At 43.9% G+C, this 14,023-nt stretch overlaps 1 protein-coding gene across 1 annotated transcript in view; it reads left to right on the top strand.

The window, feature by feature from the left end:
• Window positions 1-14,023, top strand: part of LOC149447654 (tudor domain-containing protein 15-like) — a 73,628-nt gene that overhangs the window by 58,335 nt on the left and 1,270 nt on the right. The window contains exons 7-8 of the mRNA XM_089652246.1: window positions 5,282-5,356; window positions 13,684-13,779. Coding sequence (XP_089508372.1) covers window positions 5,282-5,356; window positions 13,684-13,779 — 171 coding nt within the window. The remainder of the gene's footprint in view (window positions 1-5,281; window positions 5,357-13,683; window positions 13,780-14,023) is intronic.

Raw genomic sequence — 14,023 nt, 5'->3', positions numbered from 1 at the left:
TATAGCCAAAAATTGGGAAGGCCGAGGCCTCCCATCCGTTGTGAGCGGTACAAAATGGATGAAGCAAAACGTGGACGCTTATTACCCTAAATAAACTTGTTGATAGTCCGCTGAAAGTGGTCCAAAATTGTTTTCGAGACCGGGATTGGAAGAGCTCTAAAAAGATAAAGTAGTTTAGGCAAAATATTCATTTTAAACGCCGTGACTCTACCCAGGAAGGAAATAGAGTAACCATGCCAAATCTTCAATAGAGTAGAGAGACGTGATACACATGGTGGATAATTAGCCGCAAACATATCCGAGTATCTGGGAGTGAGATGAATACCTAAATAGGATATCCGGTCCATGGCCCAACGAAATGGAAAAGAACTACGGAGAGATGCACTTAGGGGGATCAGGAACATTAACTAACAGGCATAATCACTGATTTGGTAAAATTAACAGTAAGACCTGACGCTATAGCAAAATCGTTCAATACGGCACATAAATTAGGCAATGAAGTTAACGGGTTAGTAAGAAAAAGCATAACATCATCAGCATACATGCTTATTTTGAAATGTGAAACTAATAATGGGTAGCCAGAAATATCCGGATGTGATCTGATCGCTACTGCCAAAGGTTCCAACACCAGCGCAAATAAAAGGGGTGAAAGAGGACAGCCCTGACGGGTACCTCCTACCCAAGGTAAAAAATTCAGAATTACAGCCAGGAAGCCTTATTCTCGTTTTAGGAGAGTCGTATAGGGCGCGTATACCAGCTAAAAACTCGTCACTGAAGCCCATTTTCTGCAGCAAGGAAAATAAATAGTGCCAAAGAACACTGTTAAAAGCCTTTTTTATGTCCAGACTCATCAACAGAACCTCTTTAGAATGTAAGTTGGCATCTTGAATAACATTTAGTGTGAGGCGAATGTTTATCAGTAATGAATCTGTCAGGAATAAAACCCGATTGGTTCGGAGAAACCAAAGAGGAGATAATAGGGGCCAACCTGTCTGCCAAAATACGGCTAAATATTTTCAAATCGTTATTCATTACTGAGATTGGTCAATAGTTTTGTGGTAAACTGGTCTTTCTGTGGTTTTGGTATTAAAGACATATTAGCCAATAGCATCTCTTCAGGGAACTTACCCCCCTGCAAGACATCATTAAATCAGGTTATCAAATAGGGAGCCAGCATAGGGGCAAAATGTTTATTATAACTAGCGGTGAATCCGTCAGGACCCGGTGCAGTAGAACTCTTTAGCGCGCTAATCGCACAGGTTATTTCCTCCAAAGTACAGGGGGCATTAAGAGAGGCAAGCTGAGAAGATGTAAGAGCAGGGGGGGTATAGAATCCAGCCATGAGTCGGATGGCGGAACGGAATCTGACTGTGGAGGAGCTAATAAGTTAGAATAAAAGTTTTCAAAAATACCCAAAACTTCCTGAGGTAGAGATGAAATAGCGCCCAAGTTAGTGCGTAACTTATAAACGTGGGGGCGCAGAGAGTGGTTCAATTTCCTTGCAAACATAGTGGATGCTGAGTTGCTATGTAACAAGAACAAGGCCTTCGACCAGCGGAGAGCTTTTTCAGACTTTTGGGAAAGCAGGGTATTCAATTCTAAGCGCTTTTGGGACAATAACTGTTTATTAAGAAGAGATGGATTTGCAATATGACTTCTATAATGTGCTTCTAATTCTCGGGTAAGAAGTAGAATTTGCTGCCATCTTTTTCTATTTCTGGATGAAGCCATACAGATAAGGCCGCCGCGTAGGACCGCCTTATGAGCTACCTATAGTGGGGTTGAAGATCTATCAGGAGTCGAGTTAGACTGAAAATATTCCTGGATAGACGTAACCACCTCTTGGCGAGAGTCAGGATCAGTAAGCATAGAATCATTAAGTCTCCAAGAGAAGGGGGTAGGTGCCAATCCTATAAATGTGATGGATAATGCCATAAAATTGTGATCCGACCAGGGGCTCAAGTGGATGCAAGCTGTCCTAGAATTAGATAGTAAAATAGGGGTACAATAGATATAGTCTAATCTAGCATAAGAGTCAAGTGGGTGAGAATAAAATGAGTAATCCCTGGCTCCCGCATTATGCGCCCTCCAGGTATCCACCAATTGGAGGGCATCTAGTTTTTTAGTAAGGGATTTTGGGAAAGCCTGGGAGTGTGAGGAGGAGCTTCGGTCCAAAAGAGGGTTTGCTACCAGGTTAAAATCACCACCCACCAATAGATGGGGGGACAAAAACCTTTCCAGAACATCAAAAAATTTTAGAAAAAAAGGAAGCTTGTGCTGAATTTGGTGCATAGATATTAGCAGTCGTGAGTTCTCGACCTGAGAGGGTGCCGTTAAGAATGATAAACCTACTGTCCGGATCACGATACACATGTTGAACCTCAAAGGGGAATGAATTATGTAGAAAGATGGCTACTCCTCTACTTTTAGAGGAATGTAAGGTATAACACCCCTGCCTATAGGATTTATGAAAATATGTTGGATGTTTTGCAGCTGTAAAGTGTGTTTCCTGTAATAAAATAATTTTAGCCCCTAGACGCTTATATTGAAGAAAGGCTGTTTTGCGCTTATTTGGTAAGTTAAAAAACCCTGGACATTATGTGAAATACATTGAATTACCATAGCATAAAAAAGTTGTAACTATCAGCATAAAAATAGACATTGAAAAGACATCTCCTAGAATTGTCTGGCTAGACATAAGGACCCGCAAGTCCACATCAGACAGATTAACAGGCAGTAGTACCAGCTTAGGGGACATCCAGACCCCAATATGGGGGTCGTGACGTCCACAAACCGGCACAGAACCAACATCATGCACTAAAGCTTTGAAAAGAGAAAAGACAAAAAACAATAGAAGTGAAGCCTTAATAGCTCCTACAATTAAGAGGATAACTGAAAAACATGGATCAGGCAGGCAATTTGCCATACCTGAAAAACAGAAAATTCAAACATCAAAGGGCTAAATGAGCCCAAACCCTGTCTCCGTAAAACATGGAAAACGGAGCTGCCACCCCACAATCGGGCGGTGACACCTCCGGCCATGTCAGGCGGCAGGGTGGGGTAATGTGTTCAAGAGTTTGGAAGCCATGAATGAATGGATGGTATTAAGAGGGTCCGAGGACCCTTGATAAGCCTTAACACATCCAGATATCAACGAGAAAGCATACATAGATTCCAGAAACACAGAAATATTCCAGCAGTGACCACAAAAGTGCACATCCTAAAGGTGTAAGAGATAGAAATGAGCAAAATCCCTGTATCCCGATTCTTGTGTCAGTCATAGTAAACTGTGGACCAGGACTAAGGACTATCAAAACCATGGGTAATAGGCAAATCAGCATAGTCATATCAACCCGGTTCTTGTCGGACTCTCCTCCTATCCCTCCGTAGAGATGGAGTATGCCAAATGGGAGAGACACGAGGGGTAGAGGGCGGACGTTGAGGTGATGGGGCGTCCGCCAGGCACAATTTGGCCAAAATTTCTCTACCTCCGGAAAGGGATGTGGCTATATACAGTCAGGTCCATAAATATTGGGACATCGACACAATTCTAACATTTTTGGCTCTATACACCACCACAATGCATTTGAAATGAAACAAACAAGATGTGCTTTAACTGCAGACTGTCAGCTTTAATTTGAGGGTATTTACATCCAAATCATGTGAACGGTGTAGGAATTACAACAGTTTGCATATGTGCCTCCCACTTGTTAAGGGACCAAAAGTAATGGGACAGAATAATAATCATAAATCAAACTTTCACTTTTTAATACTTGGTTGCAAATCCTTTGCAGGCAATTACAGTCTGAAGTCTGGAACGCATAGACATCACCAGACACTGGGTTTCATCCCTGGTGATGCTCTGCCAGGCCTCTACTGCAACTGTCTTCAGTTCCTGCTTGTTTTTGGGGCATTTTCCCTTCCGTTTTGTCTTCAGCAAGTGAAATGCATGCTCCATCAGATTCAGGTCAGGTGATTGACTTGGCCATTGCATAACATTCCACTTCTTTCCCTTAAAAACTCTTTGGTTGCTTTTGCAGTATGCTTTGGGTCATTGTCCATCTGCACTGTGAAGCGGCATCCAATGAGTTCTGAAGCATTTAGCTGAATATGAGCAGATAATATTGCCCGAAACACTTCAGAATTCATCCTGCTGCTTTTGTCAGCAGTCACATCATCAATAAATACAAGAGAACCAGTTCCATTGGCAGCCATACATGCCCACGCCATGACACTACCACCACCATGCTTCACTGATGAGGTGGTATGCTTAGGATCATGAGCAGTTCCTTTCCTTCTCCATACTCTTCTCTTCCCATCACTCTGGTACAAGTTGATCTTGGTCTCATCTGTCCATAGGATGTTGTTCCAGAACTGTGAAGGCTTTTTTAGATGTCGTTTGGCAAACTCTAATCTGGCCTTCCTGTTTTGAGGCTCACCAATGTTTACATCTTGTGGTGAACCCTCTGTATTCACTCTGGTGAAGTCTTCTCTTGATTGTTGACTTTGACACACATACACACACCTACCTCCTGGAGAGTGTTCTTGATCTGGCCTACTGTTGTGAAGGGTGTTTTCTTCACCAGGGAAAGAATTCTTCGGTCATCCACCATAGTTGTTTTCCGGGGTCTTCCAGGTCTTTTGGTGTTGCTGAGCTCACCGGTGCGTTCCTTCTTTTTAAGAATGTTCCAAACAGTTGTTTTGGCCACGCCTAATGTTTTTGCTATCTCTCTGATGGGTTTGTTTTGTTTTTTCAGCCTAATGATGGCTTGCTTCACTGATAGTGACAGCTCTTTGGATCTCATCTTGAGAGTTGACAGCAACAGATTCCAAATGCAAATAGGACACTTGAAATGAAGTCTGGACCATTTATCTGCTCATTGTAATTGGGATAATGAGGGAATAACACACACCTGGCCATGTAACAGCTGAGAAGCCAATTGTCCCATTACTTTTGGTCCCTTAACAAGTGTGAGGCACATATGCAAACTGTTGTAATTCCTACACCGTTCACCTGATTTGGATGTTAATACCCTCAAATTAAAGCTGACAGTCTGCAGTTAAAGCACATCTTGTTCGTTTCATTTCAAATGCATTGTGGTGGTGTATAGAGCCAAAAATGTTAGAATTGTGTCGGTGTCCCAATATTTATGGACCTGACTGTATGTGCTCCCATTGTGAGGAATTATCAGCTTAAAAGGAAAGCCCCATTTATAGCGGATACGAGCTGAGAAAAGGGCAGTGGTAACTTATTTAATTTTTCTACGTTTCTCTAATGTAGCCGGAGAAACATCTGGAAAGATTTGTAAAACCAAGCCTTCGAAAGAGATTGTTGGGGTATTGCGAGCAGCTCGAAGTATGTCTTCTTTTTCAGAAAATCCTTCATACACAGGACAATGTCCCTAGGCGGTTTATCGTTAGGAGGTTTAGGGCGCAGGGCTCTATGGATGCGGTCACAAGCAAAGGATCCGGGGTCACACTCTGGAAGGAGTGATTTGAATAACTTGGTTATGGTTTGTGAAAGATCAAACACAGACTCCGGGATTCCCCTGACTCGCAGATTATTCCTGCGGTTTCAATTATCAAGGTCCTCAACCTGCGCCTGCAATTGTAAAAAGGCTGTTTGTAGATGATCATGATCTCTGGAAAGTTCACCATAAGCCAGGCTAAGTTCATCATGTTAAGTTTCTAAGCGGTCGGTCCTGGAGCCCAATGTGGCTATTTCCTGAGAGAGAACATTAGTGCTTTTATGCAATTCTGATTGGAATTTAGCGGCCAGGTTGGTGTACATAGTTTCCAAGCAAGATTCCAGGTCCCCCTTTGTAAGTTGCTGTGTATATTCATTGACCAGAGCTAATGAAGGAGCTGTGGTATCCTTCGTGGGATCGGACAGGGATGCTCATTCTGTATTATCTGGAGACATGCTGCAAATCTCGTGCGTCTTAAGTAGGTATGTCGTGAGGGACTTTTGAGCTTGTCCCCTTTTTTTCTTGGTGGAAGGCATACAGGGAGTCTCCTGGGGGTGATCAACTGGAAATTAGATAGCCAAAGGAGATAATAACCCCAGGGGACCTATAACGCCCGAATCAGGATTAGGGTTGTAGTTACATAGATGCTATCGGGCTTATCCGCAAAAACTTTATATTGTAAAAATAATTAGCGAGCTGTGAGGACGTAGAGAGGACATAGGCCGTGGTAGCCACCATCAATAACTCCCAGGAGCAGGATGATGGCTCCAACTCCCACCTTAGGGTCTGAGAGGGACGAGGGACACATATAGAACAGAGGTCCCCCTATGATGAGCACAGGGCCCTCCAGGGCAGATCCAGGGAGCCCCGGCACTCCACCAGGGCAGTATATAGGCCTCAGGGCTCAACAGGGGCCGTGGTCACAGAGGGGGGCGGTTTCTGGAGCAAAGAACGGGAGCCCCATTTCGTGAGTCACTGGGGGGGGGCAGGATGATCAGTAGCCGCCAGCCCCCTTGCCTCCTATACTCACTGTGGCTCGGATGAGGAGGTCCGTATCAGGTGGAGTAGGCCGCAGATGCTCGCTGCCACGGGGAGCGGCAATATACAGCGGCGCCTCTCTCCCAGACCCAGGGGATGCAGAGGGTGCCTCTGATGTCCTTGGATGAGCCACTGCCACCCGGATGGCAGTGGGTTTAAATACGAGGCGCCGGAGTCCCGGATCATGCGGCCGCGCCAGGCCGCGAATGTCCGCCGCTACAAATGGCGGATATATCACCTGGAGCCCCTCTCCCAGATACAGGGGATGTCACCAGGGGCCTCCACTGCCCCGTTGTGGTCCGCAGCTGCATGGATGACAGCGGATTGTGTGGGTCGGCGCCGGAGCTCCGGATTATTACTTTGTGCGGTTTTACATAATGTACTGTGTGTGTTTTTACTAGGGAAACCTGCTGCTTTATATTTCTCTGCTGTGCAGAGAAATACAAAGCAGCATGTCCTTGCTGGCAGGAGAGAGACCTGTGCTGTTTACGCATAGGTCTCGCCCCTTCCAGCTTTCCCCGACGATCACCGAATCTTTGGCAGGAACCCAGTGATTGACCTCCATAGCCGCCAATGGCAGCACGGGTAGGGCGGCACGCACGTGCCCCCCCACCTGGAGATGCAAACCACGTATATATACGTGATTTTGTGCCACTCTGTAGCAGTAGTTCTACTCTAGGGCAGTGGGCAAGAGGTTAACAATAGAGCTGAAGTTTTGTTGAGGGAAAAAAAAACATTAGTGACCTAATTACCCTGTAGTGAAGTATGTCTCATATCATTGAGACAGCTGGATCCTGGAGAAATCTTCTGTGCATGTATACCTCATCCTCTTCTGTCTCTGAACGTTCGGTCCTCCAGGAGTTATTGGCTCCAAATCCTCTGTGAGTCTGTAGTGAACAAGCTCCCAACAGGGACCTGACTACTCCTCCATTAAGAAAAGTTCTTTCATTGCTTTCACGTCCTGTAACACAATCTGTGAATGGTAGAGAGTCTGAAGAGTCGCACAATTTTTTTCCTTATTCACAGATCATGTTACATGCAGTGTGTACTATGAAACAACTTTTCCCAGTGTAGGAGGAGGGGGTGGGTCCCCATCAGTGGTGTATTTATCCCTTGTGCTGCCCTAGGCAACACTAAAATTGGGCAACCACCACCGTCCCCTCCCTCCCCCACCCAATTTAAGAACTCACCGTATTGAAAGAAGTAGCCGGCCACCTTCCAGCAGCGCACAGCCTCCTGGTTGCGCTCAGGCAGTGCCTCGCCAAGTCCCCATCCGTGGCACTGCCCCCCTGAAAATTACCACTCCAGCAAATGCCATTTTTGCATTATGCCCACCCAGGGTATAACCCCTTCTACTACCAGCATAATTCAGTTTTTTGTTGCTATCCTAGAAGGATTGGCCTCCTATTTTCTACTTCACTGATTTAAAGTGGTTGTAAAGGCTAGTTTTTAAAATTAAAAAAATGTTATACTTGCATGCTTTGTGAAATTATATTGCTCCCTTGCCTCTTCTTCTTCCGAATGCCCCCATGGCAGGCTGAGTGCTATGGGGGCACCCATGTAGGCGTGCTCCTGAACATCTCCCTGCTGCTGCTTGTGCTTCAAGAGCCATTAGGAACTTCGATCCCAGATCCATTCCTCCTGTCCACCTGCTGTGAGGCTTTGTCACCTGCAGCTGTGTGACCTTCCCTGCTGCCCTGATCGGGTTGCTTTTATCCAACAGGGCAGTTAAATAGAAGTTGATTGAGATTTGACCATTTCAAGTGTGGTGCTCACACTACAATTGCAAGATAAGACTGTCACTTCTGCCAGTACTTGCTCTGGCTTTGAGTCTTACAAGGCCCCTAAGGCCTCCAGTACCTCCCCTTTTTAGAAGTTTAGAAGCGCCCTGATAATGTACTTGCACTACCCCCCCCCCTTCCTCCCCTGCTAATGCTTGCTGGCACTGTACCCTTTTAATGAGCTTGTCTCTAAGAGGTCCAAAGAAAATCTTGTGCAAAGCGTGAAATAAAATTCGTGAGCTGCAAGCATAAAGTTACATACTCTAAAATAATATAAAATGGATGTTGTGCTATGTGCTTGGTGTTTTAAGCTCAAAGTGCACATACTGTACACGCAGTGAAAGAAGACATGCTGTGCTCCTGATGTAATTGCCAATTAAACCAATGAATGGGTGGATCATAGGAATCATGTGGCGACAAAGGAATCTGCAGTTTGCTTTGTTGTTTTAACTGGAGATGATCAGTGTATGGTACCGTTTAATGCAGGGATAAGTTGATGTACGGACCTTCCTTCTTACGCCTACCCTGAGACTAAAGGCTTCCTGTTATCTATGTACAAATGAGTGTTTTTTTTTTTTTTTGCAACAATATAATATAATTTATTACAGAGAGCACAAAGTTTTTCTCTCTTTGCATCTTTGTGCATGAGTGATAATCCTGGAGTTGAAGCAGTGTGCAGCAACCATAGGTGAAGCAGCTGTGTCTTTGCTATCGAAAGGATACGTGCTTAAATTGATTCTAAAGGTTGTAATTTAAAAATGAAAAAAACAAACATGTTATACTTACCTGCTCTGTACAATGGTTTTGCATAGAGCAGGCCTGATCCTCATCTTGTTGGGTCCTGCTGGCGACAGTCTTGGCTCCTCCCCCCTGCAGAGGGTCGCCAATAGCAAACCTCTTGCTATGGGAGGGGGGGTCACTTTAGCAGTCTCGTTCCCACGCCACGCTTCTTTGAATGGACATTGTCCATTCACATACAGAGTGTGGCTTGGCCCCATTCCCACTCTTTCCTCATTGGCTCACTGGCTCTGATTGACAGCAGCAGGAGCTGTGTGCACCAATGAGGAGAGAGAGAGAGACATAGGAGAACTGCTCTCATGCACATCTCTGGATCGAGATGGAGCTCAGGTAAGTATAAGGGGGGGGGGGGAGGTACTGCACCCAGAAGGCTATTTACCTTTATGTATAGAAAGCATTTGCCTTCTGCCTTTAGAACCACTTTAAGACCTTTTAATATTAGAGGTCACATCAATAAGGTGAGAACATGCCCTTAAGAGTTTTGGTGAAGGCTTCACTGATGATAATTCATAAACGTGCATCATGGGTGGAAGATTACAACACTTTTCATTCAGATATTCATGGATATTTAAAAAAGATGCTTATTTTTTTTATTATAGTTTGAATTACAATATATATATATATATATATATATATATATTTTTTTTTTTTAATTATTATACAGGATTTATATAGCGCCAACAGTTTGTTCAGCGCTTCACAATATAACACATTATTATTTGTTTGAGCTTGAAACACTAAGCACATTGATATTGGGGTTAATTGTTTAGTGGTTGTTAATGCATTTTATTTCATTTTAAATTAGTGCAGCATTTGTATTATATTATTAAATAGTCCAGCACTGCTTTGGATCTGGCCATCTCTCACCTTAACAAAATGCTTACCATTCCAGTTGAGGATGTCCCTTTTAAAGGACTCCACAAATAAGAGCCTGAAAGCTTTTTCTACGGCCATGTTCTCTTCTGCAGGCTCCACCTTGCACCCTGTTCTGGGGGTAGCTCTCTTAATGCAAGACTATGGCTAACTAGGTTATATCCTCTCAGCAATTATATGACCAATGTTGACACCAAAATATTACAGACAAGGAGGTCGAAGGGAACGAAACTTGTAACAAGCTTGTAACCCTGGAACTTTTACACCCAAGCATTGGGAATGCAAAACGTCCAAGCATCCACAATTGCCCTTCCTGTGCACTCTATCCATGCAGGGGACTTGGTCTTTAGAGAAATCTCACCTCCCAATAAATATGGCGCTTTTGACCACGTGGCTATCTCTCCAGTATTGGACTGACCGGGTCTCAGGTCATTTGCTACGCATTCAGTCAGGCAACTCCACGGAAGTAAAGTACATAAGCTGTTATTGAGAACCAGGAAACGTTGCTGCAGCAAAGGAGGTAGACCGAATTCTGTACTGGGTAGAGCAACATGTTCTAGCTCTATTTGACGTGTACATCCCAGGCATAGGGAATTGGCAGGTAGACTTTCTCACCTGACACTTCTGGACCTGCGGGGCAGATCTCTACACCGAGAGGGGTTTTAGGACTTGTGTTGCAAGTGTGGTATGCCAGATGTGGATCTTTGGGTCTCCAGGCTCAACAACCAGCTAGACAGGTTTGTCTCCAGGCACAGGGATTCTCTAGCAGAACAGTGGATGCTCTGGTGGTTCCATGGGATCAGTACACCATGATCTATACTTTTCCTTTCCTGAATCCCCATCCTCTTCTGCTTCACATGTCCGAGATGACGTGTATTCTGGTAATTCTCATTGCTCCGCACTGGCCTAGATGGATGTGGTACAATGGCCTGTTAAGACTCCTGGCAGACACTCTGTGGGCTAATCTTGGGGGCCAGGATTTCTATTTCTAAGATCTATTCGCCATCCTGCTTCACGGTCTCTGGCTTTAAGGGCAGGGCTGTTAGAGCGCAGGTTTTGTGAGATGGGCATCTTTGAAACTGTGATTTCTATGATGGTAAAATGTCAGAAGGCTACTGCTCGCAAGGTCTATCATTGGACATGAAAGGCATACTTCATTTAGTGTGAATTTCTCGGCTTACGCCCTAGACGTTTTGCAACAAATCCTATCATTCCTGAAGCTTGGTATGAACTAACATTTAGTTCTCAGCACTATTGCCACTAGGTTTCTGCTGATTTCTCTCTTATTTCAGAGACTGTAGCTCCCCCTTCCTCTATGATTTTGTGGGATCTGATTCTCTCTGCACTTCAGTAACTGCTGTTTGATCCCATTAGAGACATTCCTCTCTCTACTCTTACTCACATGGTGGTATTCCTTGTAGTCATCACTTCAAGTGTCTGAATCAACAGCTTTATCTTGCAAGGAACCCTATAGAGGTCAGGTGGTGTTGAGACCCAGGACTTCCTTCTTGCCTAAGATAGTTTCTGCCTTTCACCTAAACCAGGACATAATTTTTCCTGCTGTCTGGATTCAGATCACCAATGGGAAATTTCCCTCCATTGTCTGAATGCGGTTCGAACTGTGAGAGTTCATCTCTAGGCCACCGCTGCTTTCAGAAAGACTGATTGTCTTAAGTGTTCACTGGCTTCCTGATCCACCATCTCTAGGTGGCCCAGACAGACCATCATTCATATTTATGGTCTCAAGGATTGGGTTCCACCCTCCCTGTCAAAGTGCATTAGATCTGGTTAGGCTTTTTGTGGTCAAGCAACTGTTTGCCAGATTTGCAAGAATGCTACCTGGTCTTCTGTTGACACTCTTTAAGTTCCATGATGTGGATGTTGTAGCTTCATCTGATGCCAGATTTGGATGTAGGGGTCCTTTAGGTGGCCCTTTTGAGCTGCAGGCGGTCCCCAGTTCTCTGTTTTTTGTTTTTTTTTGTCTCAACATTGAATACCTTTGCGATGAATTGAGACATTAATTGTGAGCAAGGACTATTCATCCAACATCAGTACCTGATCTCACAAGTATACCTTTTTTTTTTAAAAGGTCCAAATTCCCATAACCATACAGTTGGTATAGAAATTAAATGATCCCCTTTAAGATAATCACATAATCACATGTTGTTGCTTTGCAATCTGAAATGAAGAGACACAGTTTGTTTTTGTTTTATCCAGCTGTATTTACTCGGTGCACCTTATAACATCCAAGTGAAAGATATAACACCAACATGTCAGAATGTTTTGTTGGAAAAGGGATCCCCCTCCGTAAAATGTAATTGGGTATATCTAATCACCTTCTCAATGGAACACAAAGCCATTTGACTCTCAACTGTGATCAGCTGTGGTCATTTTGATTAGCTCAGCATGAAAGAGCTTTCCTGGAGCATTTCAGTCCCTGATAGTGCAACTGAAGCAGACAATCAACAGTGCAGGCCACTGTTAAAAGATCTCTGGGATAAAATTGTGGACCGGCACAAGTCAGGAGGTGGATACGAAAATACTCAAAGGCTATATCAATGCCAAAAAGCAAAGTGAAGTCTATTATTTAGAAGTGGAAGGTAATTAGTGCAACACAAACCCTCCCAGGATCAGGATGTCACTCAAACTGGATCAAACAGCCAGAAGGAAACTGGTCAGAGAGGCTAACAAGACGCCTACAACAACTCTGAAGCAGTTGCAGAAATTTTTGGCAAAGAGCGATCATTGTGTGCAAGTGACAACAATATCACAAACTCTCCACAAATGTGACTTGTATGGAAGGATTGCAATAAAAAAAACACTCCAAGAATGACCACATGCAGTCACCGCTGTGCTTTCTCAGAACGCACCTTGAAGATTGAGGCCACGTGGAAAAAGGTGTTATGGTCAGATGAGACTAAAATTGAATTCTGTGGCCTCAACACTAAACGATATGCGGAAATCCAATACAGCTCACCATCCAAATAACACCATTCCTACAGTAAAGCATGGAAGTGGTAAAATCCTGTTATGGGGGTGTTTCTCTATAGCAGGGATTGGAGCACTTGTTGGGATAGAAGGAAAAATGGATGGAGCAATATACCATCAAATTCCTGAGGAAAATCTACTGCCCTCTGCTAGAAAGTTGTCAATGGGAAAAAGATTTACTTTCAACATGACAATGACACAAAACACACAGCAAAAATGACCACACAGTGGTAGAAGGAGAAAAAGATGAGTGTCTTTGCATGGCCTGGCATGTTGGTGTGTGATTTTTCACTTGGATGTTATTAGTTGTACTGAGAAAATACATCTGGATAAAACAAAAACTGTGTCTTCATTTCAGGCTGCAAATCAATAGAATGTGATTAAGGGAGGACGATTCTTTTCTATAGTCACTGTATTTCAGTCTTATGGAAAGCCTTCCAAAGCGACTGAAGGAAGTTTTAGCTGCAAATGGTGGGGGAAGAGCCTGAGATTTATGCCCATGATTTATGTAGGGGATGTCCAGCAAGCTCATTTATGTGTCCACACACTTTAAGCTACAGTATATAGTGTATATACATCCTGTGTATCAGTAGCATTATGTCATCTGGTACACAGACAGGGGCCTCAGCAGACATAATAAAATGGCATTAAGGAAAACGGTCACCACATTATTGTGTGCTTTTTAAATTACTTGTCAAAAGAAACTCGTTATGCCTGATCGCTATTTTGTTTGACAGGATCAGATTTATTTACCGTGTACAGGGACTGTCGGGCAGTCATATCAAGCACTGAGAGCATAAGTGAGAGCGATGTCAGTGACCCATCAGTGGAAGGTAAACTACTAGGTTTAATAACTTACATTTGTTGAAAATTTCCTGGGCACTCTATGTAGGTCTGCTGTGTATGAAAGATGAGGAGGACTGGGGAAACACCTCACATTAGCAATCCTTTTGCTTCTGGCAACTCGCTAGCAACAGGTATGCTAAAGAGACAATCCTGCTCCTACAGCAGTTTCTGTCAGTGACTGAAATACTGCACAGTCTTACTTGCCAGTGATGGAGCAACACCTTGTTGATT

Source organism: Staurois parvus, unplaced genomic scaffold (assembly GCF_062004578.1).
Source record: "Staurois parvus isolate SC_StPar_1 unplaced genomic scaffold, SC_StPar_1.0 ptg000678l, whole genome shotgun sequence".
In the NCBI taxonomy this organism is placed as follows: domain Eukaryota; kingdom Metazoa; phylum Chordata; class Amphibia; order Anura; family Ranidae; genus Staurois; species Staurois parvus.
Note: the sequence above shows the minus strand (reverse complement) of the source record. Positions and strands in the feature narration are given on the sequence as shown.